Genomic DNA, 21,446 nt, shown 5'->3' with positions numbered 1-21,446 from the left:
CTGATTTAGGCTTTAGCCAATCAATGTCCACATACAGGCGGATGTGGCTTGCAGGAAAATGGCACCAATCACGACGCAGCACACGCTTCGTAGAGGCGGGATTTAACCGGGAAAAAGAAAGTTGGCACACGCCAATCATGCGTAGCACTCGCACCTCATTGGTCCACCGTATGAATGAGGTGGGTCTTGACGACACTCAACGGTGCAAGCTACTGTTGAAATTCCAGTGCTAACCAACTTTAGCCAGCTTGCTAACATGTAATTTAGCGAATTTGAAGAACCACATATACAGCGCTTTTGTGGATTTAAATGCATAGGCTTATATAATATTTAATGTCTAATAGAGGAATATTGGAGTGTCGTCTTGATGTTTTGTACTGCGCGTGCCTCCGTTACTGTACCCAGAACATGTCCAGTTAGCCAGAGCGCAGTAATCGGTGGATAACGAACCTGGCAAGCTAACCAACCTGCCCGTTTGGACTGGGTACTGCGTTGAGGGATTTGAACAGGTTTCATCGCCTAGAGGACAGCAAAGCCGGATGCTGTGACTACCATGAGTCCCGCAGGCTGTCCCCATGTCAACAGCTTCAAAGTGGACAACTGGAAGCAGAACCTGAGGGTTATTTATCAGTGCTTCGTGTGGAGCGGGTCAGCCGAGACCAGAAAACGCAAGGTAACAAGTGCCAGAGGGAAACGGGTGCTCTGAAGGGACCCTAACTGTGCGTGTTTCATGTGTGAGCCTGCGTCGCGTGCGTGGACAGTTCCCCGCCCTTCCAAAACAACACAAACATCCGACGCAGTGAATGCCAAAGTACTGTGTGCGCTCAGTCAAATACTACCCACGCTAAGAGTCTTGTTTTCGGGCTCGGAACTAGCCTAAACTCGCCACAGCTGCATAACAGCTAAAACTGAGGCAAGCTACCAGCGAGTCACCCAGTTAATCCCGCACATTATCTTAAATTACCACGAACGTTAGCTTACTTGAAAGCTAGAGACCGCATAATAGATCAGAAAGCTGATGTGCATCTGTTTGCATTGGCACTGCGCCTGCAGTGGCTCCACTTCCTTCCACCAGCAGACCGTAGGCCAGCATTACACCGTGCCATTTCCTCGCATAGGGGACATTCACTGATTTAAAACCAACCAACCTAACTGTAATCTTTTCCCCACAACGCACTCTATAGCAATTATCCTGCAAACCCCAAGCCACAATGACAGAGATGCACCGTTGCCTCCTTTGTACTGCATGACAGGATCAACTGGTAAAGAAATAGGATGTGTGTGTCATCAGTCACATTGGCTTTCATATGGGCACAGAGTGTTTAAAAACGTATTTTTTTTTATTGAGTCTTGTTTATTGTAGATCTGCACATACCTTGTGGGTACATATATAAGCAGCATGAACATGTTGTGCTTGCATCTTCAATGTGTTGGTGGGTGTGTGCTAGCCTGTCTACATGCATCCTGCACTTAAATGTGCTCTGGGACAACCCTGGGTCCCCTGTCATCTACTTGAGATCAGTGTAAGCCAGGAGGAGGCGTGCTTATTGAAATAAATGGTGTACATTTTTGCAGGGTCTCCTCCCGCCGGAATTGCCTGGTGTCTCTGCCCCTGAAGACAGGAGGGCTCACATGGCAATTCATTGTCATTGATTGTGGCTCAGTTACATATACATTTCAGACAGTTCTTCCGTCATTCACTTTCCACTATATGCTGACCGTTACCTCTAGTGTCAGCCTCAGATGGTCACAATCAACATTTAGTCTGCATCAGACAGTCCGCTGACCTTCTGACGCAGATTGAATTTCAAGCATTTGTTCACTTTGAGAATTCAAAGGCCCTACTCTTTGGTTGGCTACGGGGGCGATCCTAGAAGTGTCTAATCACATCTGAATGACAACACATAACAGCAAAAAATGTGTTTTCCCCAAGATACTGAGGATGATGACTGCAGCCTTACAGGATGGTGCGTTCTCATTTCCCTATGTTAAAACATTCAGTTATGCCACAGGTAAATTCATTATTACATGTTTCATTTACAAATAATCACATGTGTACATGTATGCCCCATGCCACCAAAACGTGAGACCAAAGACCTGCTAAATCTTGTGAGCTTGTGTTGTTCAAACTCTGAGCTTGGTACCAGTATCAGCAGTACTTTTCCTGTCCTGTTAAGACCGTCTATTGTTAGCCTGCACCACCACCACTGCTGCTGCTGCCTGCACTCAGTTCAGCAACATAAAATAAAAACCTTGTGAAAGAGGTCCAGTGGCTTTTAAACTCAAAGCTGGTGGCAAAAAGACAGATGGTCAATCAAATATACTGAACAAAATTATAAACGCAACATTGTTGTTTTTGCCCCCATTCATCATGAGCTCACCTCAAAGATCTAAGACTTTCTCTATGTACACAAAAGGCCTGTTTCTCTCACATATTGTTCACAAATCTGTGAACTCTGCCGAGATAATTGCCGAGATAATTCATCCACCTCACAGGTGTGGCATATCAAGATGCTGATCAGACAGCATGGGGATTGCACAGGTGTGCCTTAGGCTGGCCACAATAAAAGGCCATTCCAAAAATGTTAGCTGATTATCAAAGGTTTGAAGTCATTTGGAAACAGCGTCACCTATACGTCAGGCTGCAACTAACAATTATTTTCATAGGCAGTCAATCTGTTGATTATTTTCTCGATCAATCGATTAGTAATTTGGTGCATAAAATGGTGAACATATTCAGTTTACTGTCATGGAGGAGTAAATGCTCCGTATTTGTATAGCGCCTTTTTAGTCTTTTTGACCACAAAGCGCTTTTACACTACATCTGCATTCACACACTGTGCCGAAGTGCTCAAACAGAAACTAACATTCACATACAACAACTGAGTTTAGAATATTAAATATTGAGAGGGTGATGTTGTTGTTGCTCCTCTGTCTTTTAAAGTGACCTCTTTTTCATTTCCCTACACTTTGTGTTATTTTTGTCTGGAAACACACTATTTGATAGCATGCCTTTGTTTTGGAGGGAATAACCCTTATTAAATTCACTTATCTGGATGCAGGACTTTCCCTTCAATGGACAGGACAGGTGTTGCATTTTGTGCACAGTGTGATAACATCCTCCCTTACTGTACTCTTCTAACCAGGCTTTTTTCCAGCCTATTACCGTCTCCTGCTCTTCTCACATAACATCCTTGTACCTGACATCACAGCGCTCTGAGAAACATGACATGGACAGAGCTCTGGGTGTTAGGAAGACCACAAGGCCTCACTGAGTGACCAGTCTCTTAGTACATGGCCAGTATGCTAAAGCAGGACTAATGTGTGTGTCCATAACTACTCCATATGTGTGCCCTACTCTTAGACTCTTGCTGGCATGACAGTAGAGGATGTAAAAATGTGTTGACTGGCAGACGCAGATTCTTACATGAATACAGTGTTCACACGGGACCAGAAAAACACACATGCGTACTGTACCACTGGCAGTAGGAAGAATGAGTGAGGAGAGATTGTTGCATTTTGATGCCTTTTCATAATTCATGTGCTGTCTAAGCACTTATGCACGGAGGTGTGTGTGTGTGTGTGTGTGTGTGTGTGTGTCTGGACTAAGTATCAGTGATTTGTGTTTCTTCCTCCATTTTGTAAACTTATCAAGCCAAGCATATGCTAAAATAATCAGAAAGTAAGGTTGTTATTTCTTTTTTTTTTCCTATCAGTAAACATGTGAAGACCATAAGCCTGGATCTAATGTTGACCAGAATCATGAATTGAATCTAGTTAGCAGAATTGCCGCACATATGGAATGGGACTCGGTTCAAGACATGGTAGAGTAACATTACACCCTAGTTTGGAGTCCACTTTCAGACAGACCAGTACCCCAATCCATTTTCATCCTCTTTTTCTGTTAACTATTACACTCTGCGTCCTTAGATTCTTTGGAGATGAACGTAACCGAACACATTTTATGACCATACAATTTGACGTTGAAACAACTTTTGACAGAGGAATGAAATTAGCATCTAATTCACACCGACATTGTTTAATCCAGTTGAACCGAACCCTGGAGCGTTTACCACCTTGGTGTGGAAACTCGAACTTTGTGCAGACCCAGCTGTGGCTCAAGAGGTAGAGCGGGTTGCCTAATCGGAAGATTCAATCCCCGCCTCCTCCAGGCGAGGTGTCCTTTGGCAAGATACAGAACCTCGAATTTCCCCTGATGGCTGTTCCATCGGTGTGTGAATGGGTAAATACGATGGGAGTGTAAAAATGCGCTTTGAGTGGTTGCAAAGACTAGAAAGGCGCTGTGCAAATACAGAGCATTTACATTTACAATCATTCTCTGGTCTGCCTCCAACCGCTGTCAAGTGAATTGGAGTGGTTAATTTCTGGTGTGAACTCCAATCAATCCAATAACGGGAAGTGTACCATTGTCATGTGTCAAAAAAAGGGTTTTCTCATGCTGTTTTGCTACCAAAATGGCGACAAGCCAGGGACAAACCAAACCTCACGAGAAGGTGAGATGCCTCCTGAATATTTGGGCTGAAGAGAATGTTTCTCAGTTACCAGAGAAGGTGTGTAAAGACACCGAGGTATATGTAAATATATATATATATATAATATATAGTGTATATATAAATAATGGTCTGTATAGCGGTTTTCTAGCCTTCCGACCGCTCAAAGCGCTTTTACACTACCTAACATTTACTCGTTCACACAGTGATGGCAGAAGCTAAGGTGCCAACTGCACATCAGAACAGAAATACTGGGAGAGCTGGAGATTGAACCACGGAATTTCTGATAAGTGGATGACCCCTCTACCCCCTGTGCCACCCCAATAAAAATGATCATCTAGCGATTAAATGAAGGAGAATGGATTCCAATGCCCAGTTGAGCATGGTTGTGTAAAAGTTAAATAACTGCGTCAACAGTACGTCAATGTACTGTATTAGTATTTAATAGTTCAAGTATTTGGAGGACAGTTTCTGGACCGTTTGAGTTTTTGCCTTTGTGAATTCAATCTGGACCAGTTGGAAAATTGAAACAACGTTTTAATCTCGCATTTGGTTCGATTCAGGAAAGTTCATCTCATCTCTGCGATTTTCTGCTTTTGTCTTTGTCTCTCTTTGCTCTCATAACTTCTTCTACCTCCTGTCTTTCCTTATTTCCCCAAACTCTCTTCTTCCATGTACTGCTCATCTCTTCTCACATCCTCACATCGATTATCTTAAGCAGGCTCATTGGCATGCCCAGCTTCTCATCTGCATGCTTTTGAACCATTGCTATCTACCCTCCATCCACAGTCACACCCCCTCCCCCGTCTTTCCAACATGAAAGAATATATAGGAACGTATTCATCATTAACAATCACATACGCCAATTTGGATTTTCACATGTGTTGCGCGAATTTTACAGTATCACGATGAGCCACTTTAGTCATTATAGTCCCCCCTCCCAAAAAAAATCACAGAATACGAGACAAAACACGTAAGAGGCCTGAGGTTTTTTGGCCTATGTTCATACTCTCAGTCTCACATGATGTACAGCCACACACGCACACTTCTCTCTCTCTCACACCTATATTGCTTTCCTGTCACCTATTGTGATTCTGCATCACTGGTAGAAGAAAAATTATTCTTAGCTGCCACAGAAAAAGGAGGCCAATAATGATGTATGCCATGTCAGGCTTGGCCCTAACACACAATTACATGGTTTAAGCCAAAAACTAAATGGGAGCCCATCACAACTTCCTACGCCTGCAAGGCCCGTTGCCACACCCATGGTCTGGGAATCTTCCTGCTGCTGTGAACTTGTTTTTGGGTGCTGTCTGTGTTTTTGTCTAAGAACTTTAAAGCTTTCACAGTGTTAGCCAAAATTAGCATCCTAATTAGTATCACAGCAAACTAGAATTACGGATGCATCTTAGTAACCAAGCTAGCTAGCTTCACCCTCTCGTTCAGATATGGTCAGGTCTGGTTCCAAAAAAACAAAATAGCGACGGCCAAGATGCCAAACTCGAGGCTTCAAAATGGTAGGCTATAAACCAATGGGTGATGGCACTGTGACTACGTCCACTTCTTCAGGTTTGTTTACCATTCCAAAAGAATGTGGTTGGCCCTAATTTAAACTTCCTCCTGACCTTTATAGGTCACGGCCACTTTTGAGTAATGCAATCAAATCTGAGGGATCTGATCCAAATCCCCCTTGTCACTAAACTCCACCAACACATTTTTGTTTCAGTTGGAAACAGGGTTGGGGCGATTGTCTCTATTTTCACATCATCTGATCAGGGGGGGAGAGAGAGAGAGAGAGAGAGAGAGCAGAGGTGCTGAGTGAATGAATGTACTGCTCGCAGCTCCACCATGAATTATGATTAAACTCATACTAAATAGTATGTGGTGTTCAGCGTTGATATTGTGGCATGTCGAGTCGCCATAAATAAATGAATGAATAGGAAACATTGCAGTGTGGTTCAGATTCTAGAGACTGTTTTTATGTTATCTTAGTTCTGATTGTGATAGTTAAAATCGCCTTAATATTGGCACATGAAAAACAAATCGCTGATCATCCCTTCAATTGTCGATAACCGTTCCAATCGCCAATACAAACAACCCTTGTATGGTAAACAAGAGAAAAAAGAAGTGGTCTCCCTACCTCTGAAGTGGTCGTAAAGTCAGAAATACAAGCCCAGGCTATTAATTGAAGTTTTATGGTATTTCCTAAAATGAGCTTGATAAAACCAGAGCTATTGATTACACTGATACAGTAGCAAATATGTGTCTGGTGGTGCAAATAATTTAATGATCTTTTCCTTTGTTTCTCTGTGTTAATGCATCTTCCTCTCTCTGTTTCCTTTCCTCTCCCCCCTCCCCCTCCCCCTCTCTTCCAGGCCAAGTCATGTATCTGCCACATGTGTGGCGCCCACCTCAACAGACTCCACTCCTGCCTCTACTGCGTCTTCTTCGCCTGCTTTGCCAAAAAACACATCCACGAGCATGCCAAGAGCAAAAGGCATAACCTAGGTATTGCACCCACACACACACACACTCACACATACTATAGACTGTATGTAAAAAGACTCATACATAGGCACTCATTGTGTCCACAGAGGCAGGTGGAGCAGGTGTGTTTTGAGGGGTCTGTTATGCACATGGCATCACACCAGGCATCCAGACCTGCAATTACCCCCCTTTGCTTAAATGAGTTGGTCCCAGCCTCCTAAACAGACACTCTCACAGTACATCATGTACACAAACACACACCCATACACAACGCTGTCACTAATGCATCTCTCAAAACAAAGGCTGATAAAATCGCTAATTAAATGGCTGAGTGGCTAATGAAAATATAGCCTGGCGTGATTGGATGCAGCGCTGCCGTTTCGTAAACACCAGAGCGCGTGCGCATGTGTCTGCGAGTCTATATTTAAGGGTCGGCTATAAGTTAGTAATATGTTGGTCTTTTCAGCCGGCCTGACTGTTGACTGATTTGTGGTTTTGTGATGCATTTAATCGAGCAAAATAATCGAGAGCAACAGAGAGAGCTGTTATGCAAGCCAGTGCAACATAACTGCAACACAGTCTAAAAGGCTCAGCCTCGAGGGGGATTTGAATGTCACCTGTGTATTTGGCCCCATGTTGCTCATTAGAGGGAATATATGCATTAGTGAACTTACTAATTAATAGGGACTGAGGTCTGTCTTGGTGGCTGATTTTAAAATGAAGCACGTTTACACATGCAAAGAATCTGTTTTATTGGGTACACATCAGCTTCCTTCAAAATTCTTCAAAATTTTCAGGTGTGTGTGTGTGTGTGTGTGTGTGTGTGTGTGTGTAATCCTGTCAAAACAAGGCAGAGGCAAATCTAGTGTGTGTGTGCTACCCCATAAACACACACGAGATTTGCCTCTGCCTTGTTTTGACAGGATTATTATTCCAGGTCAGAGAAGGTAACGTAAAACGTTGGCACGTTAGTGATTTCATTGATAATCTGCGTTAGATTGTGTTGATTTCCTTTTAAAATGAGAAGCTGAGCTTGAAGGTTGCTTTGCTGGCGAGCGGTCGCGGTGAGAAACGGGGAAAGTTGTATTCCACTTGACCAAATTAAGTGTTTGCATCAAACAGACACAATCTGGACTGCTCTAAATTAGAACAAAGACGTGGGTGTTCGCTGAACACCATGAACAGTTGGCTGTTTTTCCCCGTCCCATGCTACTCCCACAGGGACACACGGCCTGTAATAATCAAAACATTACATGCAAATCACTAAAGTATTGCTGAGAAAAGTCCATTCAAACGTATTTTTTTACTTCGTTTTTCCGTGATAACAGAATAATTATCTCGACATCTCAAGATAACGAAACACTAGATTAATACAGCGGTGAGCAGGTTAGTTTCTTTAGGCTAATTTCAGGTCTGCTTCCAGTGTCTCCTCTTGGCTCAGTTGGTAGAGCGCAGGACTTGCAGTCAAAGTGTTTCATGTTCTATCCCCACTTTGGATTAATTTTTTTTCTTCTTTTATATTTACTTTTATATTCTGGAGTGTGTGCGTCCCGGTGATTGGTCCACATCCATTAACCTATGGACTTTTCATTTCCCATCCCAAGGCAGAGGAAATTCCTGCGCTTTGCATTCAGGGGAATCCAATCACCCGTTTCCTGACGGCTATTTCATAGGTTCACCTCTGAAACAGCTGTCAGGTAATGTTTGATTGGATTCCCCTGAATCTCCTTGTAAGAACTTTGTTGAAGAATATAATTATTTTTTTAATCATCCAGTATGGGAATAGAACACACAACCTTGGTTGCGGGTCCTGTTCTCTACCAACTGAAGTAACCACAGACACAGTAAGCAGACCTGAAATTTTTCTTAAGAAATGCACCTGCCGACCCATCTTAAACTAGTGTTTTGTTAATTTGAGATCTCGAGGAAGTTATCGCTTTAAAACGAAGGGAAAAAATGGATGACCGCTTAGGGCTTCCATATATAGACAGTATTAAAGTGTACAGTGTATAATCACATAAAGTTTAGTATTTCACAACAACAAGCATGTACATATTGCACAATAGTCACCACATTGGATACAGTGGCGTTGCAGAGGTGAAGCAGAGTCGAAGGCAGGGGCGAGGTTGTAGCCAAAGATTTCATTGATTTGAATAGATGATGCATACGATATTGGCTTTCAGGCTGCAACTAATTATTATTTTCTTTATCGATTCATCTGTCAAACATTTTCTCGATTAATCGAGTAGTTTGACTGATGTCAGAAAATGGTGATAAATGGTTGAGTGTTTCCCAAAGCCCAAGATGACGTCTCCAAATGTCTCATTTTGGCCACAACCCAGAGATATTCAGTTTACTGTCAAATAGGGACCTAAGAAACCAGAAAAGACCCCTCAAAATGCTGATAACTGATAGTATAAAATAGTTGGCAATTAATTTAATAGTTGACAGTAAATTGACTAATCATGGAAGCTCTAATTAGCTTACTGCAGATATCGCTATCAATGTACATGTCAGCCTTTACGTAACAAAATATTGCACTACAAAAATTCTAAATATTAGTTTAATGAATATTTAGAAATAGTGTCTCCAGTGGGCGCCAGATAGCTCACTGCTAGAGCGAACACTCAATGTACAAAGACTGATTCCTTGCTGCAGCAGCCCAGGTTTGAGTCAGATCCAAGGCCCTTCACCCCATACCATCCTCTCTCTCTCTCTGCTACACATTTCCTGTCTCTCTCAACTGTCCTGTCATAAATAAAGGTGTCTCCATCACACAGTATACATACGGACAGGTTATTTTTTCATCTGGAAAATTTCCAGGTCAGTTCTTCATTAACAACACTTAAAGGTTATGTGTTTTAAATAAATAAAAAAAGAAGAAGAAGAAAATCTGCTAATACATCATGTATTAGCTATCTATCCCGAATGTTTAAACTCTCTAATATTTGTATCAGTATCCAAGTAAAAGTATCCAGTTAAAATAAAGTGGTGGCTGAGTCTGATGGAGTAAGCTTTTTGTACAAACCTTTTTTTATTGTTAATAAGAACATAAAACATCGCAGACTTTGGAGGAAACACAAGATCCCGTAAACAGCATATGATCTTTAGCATAAGGCGTCATCCTGCTAGACTAAATGCTGCGATACCCAGTAGCTTTCTGTTTCACTCCACATAATAGAATCAGGCTGTTGTGAAGTATGTTGCACTGCAGTGTTTGGAGGAGCGCAGTGCCGCAGCAAAGACACTCGGGGTGTCCATCACAAAAGCTGGTTTGGCAGATGTTGAGAATTGCCGATTGGTCTTGTTAAGAAGCCTCCTTTTTTGCTCTGCGTTATCGCTCAGCTCAGGAAACCCCCCCTCTGGTGTGTGTGTGTGTTTGTATTTGTGTAATTGTGAGTTTAATTAGGTTAGCTGATGACATAATGCCGCAAAAAAAATCAAGTGAAGATCTAATACAGAGAAAGAGAAGTTTTTTTGTTTTTTTTTAAAGGGACAGATCTCAGCAGACTGGTAAGGAGGTAATTAAGACGTCTTTAAAAAACCCTGTGGAATTAGCCTCCATTAACAGCCGGCCCCTCCTCCTTCCTGCTTCTCCTCCTTTCTCTTTTGCCGTTCCATCTCTTTCATCTAACTGTTTCATGCATTTTCCCTCAGAGCTATTTGGTCAGTGCATGTTTGCAGCCTTGTATTGGGCTCATCTCCGTCTCTATCCTTTTCTCTTTTTGGCCTCCTCTTGTTCCCATGGTTACCTGATGGCCCTTTCGATATTCAGAATTGTCCAGGGATTACATCTAATCGCACGTGTACCCTAAGCCTCGTCTCTCTCGCTGTCTTTTTCTCCTTTTGCTCTCTCTCCTGTCAAATTCAGTGAAATTTCATATTTCCTGCCTTCCTTACCTCTTCCTCCTCCTGCGTCCTTTGTCTTCCTCTCGTCGTACCTGCAGAGGATGACAGCTGGCAGAAGCCGACGGGCAGGTTGTTATAGCAACAGCAAACAGGTAGCTACAGTGTACAGAGCAGGTGTGGACGGACACTTTGAGTCTTTGTTTGAAGCAGGTGTGTGTGACTGCGAGAGATTGCGTGATCTCTCCCGTTCCTTCTCCTCACCTTTTGACTCCTCACTGCTCTCTCCGTCTCCCCGAGGTGTCTCTGATTGTTCCTGGATGGTGTTAACAGATAACTGATATGTCAGCAGATAAGCCCCGGTTACCTGGCATCACGACGCCATGGCAACGTGGCCTGAATAGAAGAAGACTCGAGCGATAAAGCAGTCAGCAGTTGAAAAGCCCGTGCCGACGCACAGCCCTTTTTTACCCTCTGGCAAACGGATAAACTCATCCGTCCCTGCATTTGAACAGAACGGCTTTCTCATGCTTTCTTCTTTTCCCTTCTCTTCCCCTTGTCCTCGACCGCCTCTCTAGCGATTGACCTGCTGTATGGAGGAATTTACTGTTTTATGTGCCAAGACTACATTTATGACAAAGACATGGAACAGATTGCCAAAGAAGAACAGAGGAAAGCCTGGAAAATGCAAGGTATGATGGCGCTAAACACACACAGCTGTGACACACACACACACACACACACACACACACACACACACACACACACACCATGCCAAAGTTGTATGATGTCTCCCCATGAGTGTTACACCAAGTGTTACTCAAAACATGGAATTTCAACATTCTGTCACAATAATCTGAGGCATTATTACCTAGATATTGGCAAGAACATGTCTTCCCCAAAGTTAGAAAAGGGGAGAAGAGGGAAGCATGCAATCCTCTTTTGTGTGTGTGTGTGTGTGTGTGTGTGTGTGTGTGTGTTCCAGGTATAGGGGAGAAGTACTCAACGTGGGAGCCCACCAAGAGGGAGCTAGAGCTCCTCCGCCACAACCCCAAGAGGAGGAGAATCACTTCCAACTGTACTATTGGTCAGTATCTCTTTTCGTCTCTCTGCTCACACACAGCAGTGTTAGAGACGATGCCCGTGTAGCTGCAAAGAGCTCGATGTCAATCTAGGCCAAACGCTTCGTTCCAGAGAGAGGGACAGAATGCAGATCTGAGGGAGGATCACATGAAAATGTAGAAAGATGAAGCAGCTCCGTCATCTCTCTCTCCGCTGCCTGTTTGGTGACATAAGAGTGATCTAGCTGAGCTGTTATATTGTTGAAATGTATTGTTTGCTTATCCACAGATGATTTTGGTGTACATGCATTATTATACTCTACATTTGTGTGGGTGTCGTCGGGGTGAAGTAGGGTCAGATCTCAAAATACTGTTATATTATTGTACAACTTGATTACAACAGTTGTTAAAAGGAACATACCTTTTTGAGCTCACACTGCAGCACAGGCAGTACATTTAACACGACAAACTAATAAAACCAACATATAAATAAAACAAACAAGGTACACTAAATATTAATGATAAGCTCAGGATTTTAATAACCTAAACATAATAAAATAATAAAATAAATACAAAGAAAACCATAAGGGAATGTGCCCTGAAGTGTTTGACATTCAAGAGTCAAATTGTAACCTGTTCAGATTTAAAACAAGTTTAAATCTCCTCCCAGAGGGCATTTACTTCAAGCTTCCAGAAAAACGTATCCTCTCTAATCAGCCAGCTTTTTAATTTTGTGAAAGGACAGCCTTGTAGGTAGGGGATAAGTGGTGTTGCAGACCTCCCCTGTTTTAGAGATGCTCTCTCCACTTCGGTATAGATGACTTCCTTTACTCCTTTTTCAAACCATCTGTCCCTCCCTATCCAAAATATGATAATGGACCCACAGAGGTTAAACAGCTGGGACTCCCTGCCAGTTAGAATTGGAGAAGCCCCTTGGACGAGAGGCGAAATATCTTTAAGTATCTTCAACCAAGCCAGTTGCCCTTGATTCAACCTTCCTTGATCAAAAAATTCTTTGTTTCAAGCTCCAAACATTTAAGGATTTGCTGGTTTTCTGATTGTAAATTAAAGATCTTTAGGTGTTGGACTGTTGCTCAGGCCAAGCAAATAATTTGATGAAGTCACGTTGGGCTCTGGGAAGACAAAAAAAAAAGATTAATTGGTAAAGAAAGAAAACATGAGTTGCAGCCCTACTTGAGACTGCAGTAAATCCTGTATGAAGACCTGCATCTGTCTGTGAATATAAAGTCATTTACTGTCTTCAGAGAAAAAGCAGCAGAATATATTTGAAGCAGCATAGGAATACCAGAATGAGGGAGTGGGAGTGAGGAGAGCTGGCATACGTTTAACACCTTGTAGCAGCCTGCAGGGATGAGCTCTAGCATCATTAACATCCCTGGCACTGTCTTAGGTGAAGGAAATTACAGGCCTGGCTGCTCATCTGTGAGAACACTACCTCCATCCTGCCTTCCTCTCCCTCCTCCTCTGTCGTCTTTCCTTTTCCTTCTGTCCTTCCACCTTCTCACCCGCTTTTCTTCTCCTCCCTCTCCCGTTGTCTGTGTCTGTGTGGTTTGGGTCGCAAGGGTTTCCCTGCATTGCCTCAGGGGCTTCACGGGCATGAGTGTGTGTGTGTCTACCCCTAACAGCATTGCAGCTTAGATGCCCCAGATGCCCCACCGCAGCAGCCAAGAAAATGATCTGGCTTTCTCAATGTTCTCCCTTTTCCCTCAGGCTTGCGAGGTCTGATAAACCTGGGCAACACATGCTTCATGAACTGCATCGTCCAGGCGCTGACACACACCCCGCTGTTACGCGACTTCTTCCTGTCCGACCGGCACAAATGTGAGATGCAGAGCAACTCCTGTTTGGTGTGTGAGATGTCGCAACTCTTCCAGGAGGTAACTCTCTCCCTTTTTTTTTGTGTTCAAATGAGCAGAAGAAGCGTTTTTTTCTCTCTCACACATACACACTCCTCCTTTCTCCAGTTCTACTCAGGCCATCGGTCGCCACACATCCCCTTCCGTCTTCTTCACCTGGTGTGGACTCACGCCCGTCACCTTGCCGGCTACGAGCAGCAGGACGCCCACGAGTTCCTCATCGCAGCGCTGGACGTCCTGCACCGACACTGCAAAGGTCGGGGCGCACATTCACACAGAGATGCAGGAAACAAGATAAATATGTAGAGACAAATGACGAGAGACAGGTGTGAGGGAGGCGGAAAACACAGGAATACTGACAGAGAGGAAGCTCTTAGCTGAGTGGGGGGTGAGCTGGTTGGAACGATTGGATGAGTGGAGTTTAGAGGATGAAAAGAGAAGAGAGAGATGCACTGGCTGACAGAGAGATGGAGAGACACAGCACTGATCTCTCCTGGATCCCTGTGTGTGTCCCTGCAGAGAGTGTGGCTGTGAAGTTACACAGCATTGCTTTTAGTGACTGTGTGTGTGTGTGTGTGTGTGTGTGTGTGTGTGTGTGTGTGTGTGTGCATTTCTATCCACACAGACGACAACGGGAAGAAAGCCAACAACCCCAACCACTGCAACTGCATCATCGACCAAATCTTCACAGGGGGCCTGCAGTCTGACGTCACCTGTCAAGTCTGCCAGTAAGTGGGGCTTGTGCGTGAGGTCTCTTCCAAAAGAAAAAACGCAACACGAAAAACCTTTTCGGCATCACCAGAGACTGTAAAAAGAGATGAAAGCAAACAGAGCAAAGCCACGACCTTGTACACCACGGCATTGTCATACAGCACTGTTCCACTATGTTACAGTGCGCCTGGCTTTTACTGTCTTCAACGAACAGCCGCTGAACAATGACACACTTCACTTGTTTCTCACCAGCCCGGATCAGAACCCTCTAATTCCGTGCCCCGAGGCGACCCCTCCCTCCTCCCCTCTCCTCCATCATTCACAGAGTGCACCGTCAATCACACGCACACACACACACACACTGAACTGGCACACTGCAGCAACAAGAAGACCCTTTCATGGCGTACATGTGCAGTGTGTAAAGTTGATCTCTAGTTCCACCTGGTGGTCAAAGAAAGCATCAGACGCCGGTGCTCGTGAGATGCATTTAAGACATTTAGGAATTTACCAGCAACATATGATTCACTTTTTAAATTATAACTTTTATTTTCAGTCAGTTGAAGTGGCAGAAGAAGTACAGAGATCCTTTTTCAAGCAAAGGTAACACTAACACACTGTAAGTCCCTCATCAAAAATAGAACCCACCAAAAGTAAAATTAGTTATTATGCAGAATGACCAGTTTTGATAGTGTTATCCATGTGTTATTAGATACAAATGATCTATGCGTTCACCTGTAAGCAGCATTTAGATGTTGGAGCTGGACTCATTTGAACTTCTTTGTTTGATGATCATAGTTCTACAAAAAGTTCCCCATCTTACTTAAGATGATTAGTTACTGATTCGTGATTACATTTTTTTTGTCAAAATAATCAAATCTACACAGTTTCGGTAGATTAACCAGTTTCCTATGAAATCAACTTGAATCAATAACTTTTGAAAAAAAGTTTGGCAGAATAACTGTCTTAAAAAAATCATGAAACCGGGTGACTTTTAGGACTCTAAAATTGTAAATACACAGTAAAAAGTGCGTAACTTTCCTCTGGCATGTGGTTTAGTAGACATTTAAATAAACATAAACCTTCTGGTGAACCAGGTATGTACAGATTTTGGAGCAGTGATGTCCATCCCTTGTTTTCTTCGTCCTGGAGCACTCCTGTGTTTGAGAGGGCCACCATGACCTGCGACAGCTGACGATCTCAAAGACAACTGATTCCCTTGCAACGATATTCACATACCATATTATTTGGATAGGATTTGTCGTAAATGTAAGTTATGTTAACAGTGTGGTGGTGCAAGTTAATATGGAAAAAAAGGACACTTAAGAATGAATGACAGCTAACCATTACTGTAACTGAACACGCTGTTTCCGAATGCTAAAGCACTGGATATAACAACCATCATAATTTATTATCATTCATGTTACATTCCTTGTAAGCAGTTGTAGCTACTAAAAGAAGACTCTCACTTATCAGATGTTTTTAACAAACTGATAAGCGGGTTCTAATTTAAATCCAGTTTCCACAGTCAATGAAGACATGGGGAAGTTCTGTAGACTGTGAATCTAAACACCTGTTTGTCCTCTACATGAAAAAGTAATAACCTGTACTTTGTATGTATTACTTTTTTAAAAAAACTTTATTTTAGAGTTTTTCAAAACCAGGATTACATGGTGCTTCAAAGTTACAGAAACAACAATGAAAAGCATTTGAATACATATTCAGAGCAAAGACGAGCAGAAATGGTAAACGCATAAGAACAAGTCAAGGCCAGGAAGCAACAAAAAAATGCTTCTGAGAATAAATCATTCTTTAGATGAGATTTAAAACACTCGACAAAGTAAGCTGGTCTAACCCCCAGAGGGAGACAAAAGCTCAAGACTCGAGTCTTGAGCTTTGAGGAGGGCAGAACCAGAAACCCTTGTACTTAAAGGCCTAGCAGACCTGTATGGGATCAGCAACTCACTGCGTGTTGTAGCCAAATTGTGCTTTCCCTTAGAATTAATTCGAAGGATTTTGAATTCTATCCTATACTTTACAGGAAGCCTGTGTAGTGAAAGCAGCAGTGAGGTAATATGGCAACGCTGCAGAGTTTTAGTTAGCAATCCTGCAGCAGAACTTTGGACTAATTGTAATTGTGCTACAGCTTCTTGAGTTTAACATGAAGTCAGTGGATTACAGTAGTGGAAACAGGAGCAATCAAAACGGCGGATGGTTTGTTGAAGCGGTTTGAAAGACACGAATGGGAATATCTTCTCAATGGTTCTTAATTGAACAGTTTTACTCTGTTCAGGTATCTTTTGGGATCTGGGTGGTAGATCAGTGGATAACAATGTCACAAGCCAGAGGTTCGTGGGTTTGAATCCATCTGCAGGGGGAGGCCTTTCCGTGTGGACTTTGCGTGCTCTCCATGCAGCTGTGTGGGTTTCATCTGGATGCTCCGGTTTCCTCCTACTGTCGGAGACATGTAGGATCAGTGATTTGGAGACTTCAAACCGCTTGGAGATATGAATGTGGGCGGGGGGTGTTGTCTAATGTGCGCTGGAACAGGCTCCAACCCTCTGCAGCCCCGCACCAGAGAGGCTGTTTAAAGAAATGCTTGATGGTAGGGAAGGGCGTCCTTTAGAAAAGATGGTCTCCACCCAAATGTTCTCAGTTCAAGAACGCCGTCAGCCGATATCATTTCTTTTATATCCTTAAGTGCCAGCACTAAGCTGCAACGTGCGCCTCCCAATGATGTTCAGCAGCAGAATTATCTTCATAGCACAGATGAACGAGCTTAGCTGCCAACATTAGGAGTGCAAGAGTCTAAGCCACGGTGCCAAGATGTAGCTGATGCCAGAACTCTTACTATCTCCCTCTTTTGTCTCCCTCTCACTTATATGTCTATCTGAATAAAGGAAAACTACAAAGTGCAGTGTCTTGCTGTACCGCCTATGACGTGGGTAACCGACTGGAAGATGTACAAATCAACACACAGCAACTCCTTGAATCTACATTAGATATCTGCAGCGTTTTCATCTCCCCATGCAGACTCACCATCTCATGCGTCTCTCTGTGTTCCTCCTAGTGGTGTTTCGACAACCATAGACCCGTTCTGGGACATCAGCCTGGACCTGCCAGGCTCCTCCACCCCATTCTGGCCCCTCAGCCCCGGGGGAGACGGATCAGCACTTAATGGAGAGAGTCACACCACTGGAGCCACGACGCTCACGGACTGTCTACGCAGGTGACTGACTATATGACAATATTTATTATATCATTTTTGATAAACTCCCTCTTTCTCTGCAGTACCAAAATGGAAGTAACCAGTGCAGCATTTTGTATTCGAAACTGAAATAAACGCATGCATGCACTGACGAATTCAGAGACATAAACGGTGTAAAACCACTTCCCAGACGCATCACACCAAAGCCCTTCAGAGAAAAGCAACACACACACACACAAACACACATGGTTCCCTGAAAACTAATTCCTGTTCTTCCCAAATTCACAGGAGACTTCAAGGATAAAGGCACCCACACACACACAGACACAAACTCATTGGACCCAAATTTCATCCTCTCCCGTCTAGGTTCACCAGGCCAGAGCACCTCGGCAGCAGCGCTAAGATCAAGTGCAGCGGTTGCCATAGTTACCAGGAGTCCACCAAGCAGCTGACCATGAAGAAGCTGCCCATCGTGGCCTGCTTTCACCTCAAAGTAAGAGCGCGGGTTTGATGGTTGGACTGCTAATTTAGCGGCTGTTCTAACACTCGTTCCTTTGTTGGCCTTCAGAGGTTTGAGCATTCAGCCAAACTGCGGCGGAAGATCACAACCTACGTCTCCTTCCCGTTGGAGTTGGACATGACCCCCTTCATGGCCTCAAGGTGACAATCCAAATGAAGACAGCTAATACCAGATATTATGCACGTTTGTCCTTGATGAATATCCGAGATCTTGATTGATAATTGTATCAATGTGTATCCAAATATTTGGATGCTTCGTATCTGTTCAGAGTGCATAATCTGATCACATCCACATAATGCATTTGTATTTGTTTAACTCAATACTGAAGACATATATGTGCACACTGGTATACTAATACAAATACAGAAATGCAGAGAACGCTAAGAAACACAAAACACGTCGCAGTAAATTGTTTCCTTGTTTTGTTGGCTTTGTAAGACAAACACACCAGTTTATGTTGTTGCAGCTAACGTTCTGCTGTGTGTGTGTGTGTGTGTGTTTCAGCAAAGAAAGCCGGATGAACGGGCAGTACCAGCAGACCGTGGACCCCTTCAACAATGACAACAAGTACGGCAAACATCTGTAATAAGCCAGTATCTGAACCAGCACAGGTTCCAAATATTCCTAAAGTAACCACTTTATTGTCACTCTGTCACCTGAAATTTTTTTTTTTTTTTTTTCATTCACTTCACTGGGGAGAGTGCACCACAGAAACACCATGTTGTTCATCTCTACTTTGTGTCTTGTAAAGATCTTTAAGCTTTATTTACCAAGGTGTATCAGTTGTTGGTCGTTGGTTTAAGCCTCATTAAGCCTCTTTGTCTCTCTCTCTCTCTCTGTCTGTCTGTCTGTCTGTCTGAATCAGGTATAGCTTATTTGCAGTGGTGAACCACCAGGGGACACTAGAGAGCGGCCATTACACCACCTTCATCCGCCAGCAGAAGGACCAGTGGTTCAAATGCGACGATGCCATTATCACCAAGGCCAGCATCAAGGACGTCCTGGATAGCGAGGGGTGAGCAAGTCATAGCGTTGAGCATAGTGCCTCATGCTGAAGCTGTATGTGGATGTTTTGTGCTTATAATAGCTGTTTGAAAGAGACTGCGCCTTTATCAGTGATGACCTCATGGTACTTTTTTATCTCCCCAGGTACCTTTTGTTTTACCACAAACAGTTCCTGGAGTACGAATAGTTCCCTCCGTTAGCATCCGCAACCTGCAGGAGGAGACGAGGGATGGTGTAAGGATTAGTTGCATGGGGAAAAAGGTAACAGAGTGACGAGAGAGGCATGGAAACACAAACACGAGCCTACCTGAATCACTCTTAAGTTGCAACTCTCACTCGAACATGGAACCATCCTTACTACATACCAGTCTAGTTCCACCATACGACATTCAACAAAGAACTGTCTGCTCTGCAGGATAGTGCAAAAGTGCAAGAAACTAACAAAATGCAAGAAATTTGAATGGGCCCTGAAGGAATATAACGCACTTGCATACGTTTTTCACTTGAATTCAGGGGATGAAGAAGAAAGCACCTGTGATAATCTGTCAAAAGAACTACAGAATCAGTCTGTACTTGCTCTCATAAAATAGAGGAATAGTGTCGTATCCCTACTTTTTTTCTCTGTGTCTGACAGATTTATCTTGGGGGGGGTGTCTTGATCACAAATGCTGTTCTTCACCAACGTCCTGTTTCGTGCTCTCACATATGCGTTTAGCGACACCTGAAGAGTCGCGGCCTTCCAAGGGGCTCCGCGGCTCTTGCTATAGCGCAGAAAATGTTTTGTTTTTCATTCCCTTTACCTAAACTGGCAACTTTTTTGGACACAAGCACACTTGTTTAACTCACCCACACTGCTCCAAACGACCAAAAATATCAAGGCGGGAAGTTGTCTTATTATGCATTCTAGTTCCGAATGCGAAGAATGGGGGGAGAAAAAAAAAATCACCTGACAAATGAAGTATTATGAACATTGTATAGAGCGACAGTTAATTCCATTCATTACTCGTGAGTCTGTAGCTGTCAGTCACGTACGTTTAAGAAACATCTTCTTTCAAGGATGAGGACACAAAGGATCTGTGATTTTCTGCCTCTCATGCTGCTTCCAACAGAGGGGGAAATAAAGGGCACGGTGAATATTATATTTTTATACATACTGCAATTAAAACGTTTGTTTACGGTTTTGCATTCTCCTTAAACTCGCACATTTCTGCCTGTGTTACATTGTGCCGTCAATCATAGTTTGTTGTACACAAAAAAAGAAATGGCTAAATAGTGCTGATCATGTTCACGAAACTGCTGCTACGGTGGCTTCATTTTTTATTTTTATTTTTTTTAATTTTTTATGTTGAATGTTTTTGTTTTTCAAGCTTAGTTCGGCTACGTTTTGTCACAGTTTTTGCCAGTACAGAGGCATATTCTCCATGTTCAAGATACGTTGTCATGATGACGTTTCAGGTAAATGGCAAAAGAAGAAATGGAGCTGAGCGTTATTCTCAAAACAGTGTGTATAATGGGTCAGAAGCTCGATCCTGCAGTGTTAACCGTCGGCTGCATGTTGCTCTAATTCTGTGTGTTTGTATGTGTGTGTGTGTGTGATTGTGTGTGTGGGTGTGCATGTGTATGCGCCCGAGGAAGGGGGAGGGGTGTAAAAAGCTCAGCGTTGGTGTGTTTGTATAAAATGTGTTAGTGCGTGAAAAGAGACAAAAAAAAAGTGCGTTTGTGTCCCTGTTTGTATGCACGTGTGTCGTGCGCGTGCGTATATAGCGTATGTTCGTGTACTGAATCAGTACTTGCATTCAGCATGCCGTCTGAGCTGGGTATCACAGTTTGATAGGATTCTTTCCACATGTTGATGATGTATGTAAAAGTATATATGTACAGTTTGTATGTAAGAGACAAATGGTGAAACCTCAAAGTCAAACATTTTGTTCTTCTATATTGCTGGATCCGGGACGGGGGGGGGTCAGAAGAGACTTGTCTGGACCTAGTCAGTCATTCCTCGCGCACACACACGTAACTGCTGCAAGAACTGGACACAGTGATTGAAAGACACTCAAATAAAGAAATATCTATATCTGTACACACTTTGCTTCTGCCTGTCTTTTTTACGTAAAATGAGATTTATTTTTGTTGAACACAGTTTTGAACAGCTGTCTGTATGTTTATAGTTTTCAATATGAAGTTTTTATTTTTCCTTATTCGGGGCAAAGAATACGAGGAGAT

The 21,446-nt window shown here is 43.1% G+C and overlaps 1 protein-coding gene across 1 annotated transcript; it reads left to right on the top strand.

Moving 5' to 3' along the window:
* The first annotated feature begins 171 nt into the window (after positions 1–171).
* Positions 172–21,303, top strand: usp22 (ubiquitin specific peptidase 22). Its single transcript, XM_046069246.1, has 13 exons — positions 172–673; positions 6,887–7,019; positions 11,423–11,536; positions 11,830–11,931; positions 13,637–13,803; positions 13,891–14,038; positions 14,408–14,510; positions 17,561–17,719; positions 18,065–18,191; positions 18,267–18,358; positions 18,723–18,785; positions 19,084–19,233; positions 19,368–21,303. Exons 1-13 carry the CDS (start codon positions 554–556, stop codon positions 19,408–19,410), a joined length of 1,521 nt encoding a protein of 506 aa, XP_045925202.1. The 5' UTR covers positions 172–553; the 3' UTR covers positions 19,411–21,303.
* The last annotated feature ends 143 nt before the right edge of the window (positions 21,304–21,446 follow it).

The sequence above is a fragment of the Micropterus dolomieu genome, linkage group LG14, assembly GCF_021292245.1.
Source record: "Micropterus dolomieu isolate WLL.071019.BEF.003 ecotype Adirondacks linkage group LG14, ASM2129224v1, whole genome shotgun sequence".
Lineage (NCBI taxonomy): Eukaryota > Metazoa > Chordata > Actinopteri > Centrarchiformes > Centrarchidae > Micropterus > Micropterus dolomieu.
The sequence above is the reverse complement of the archived record's forward strand: the minus strand, read 5'-3'. Positions and strand labels throughout refer to the sequence as shown.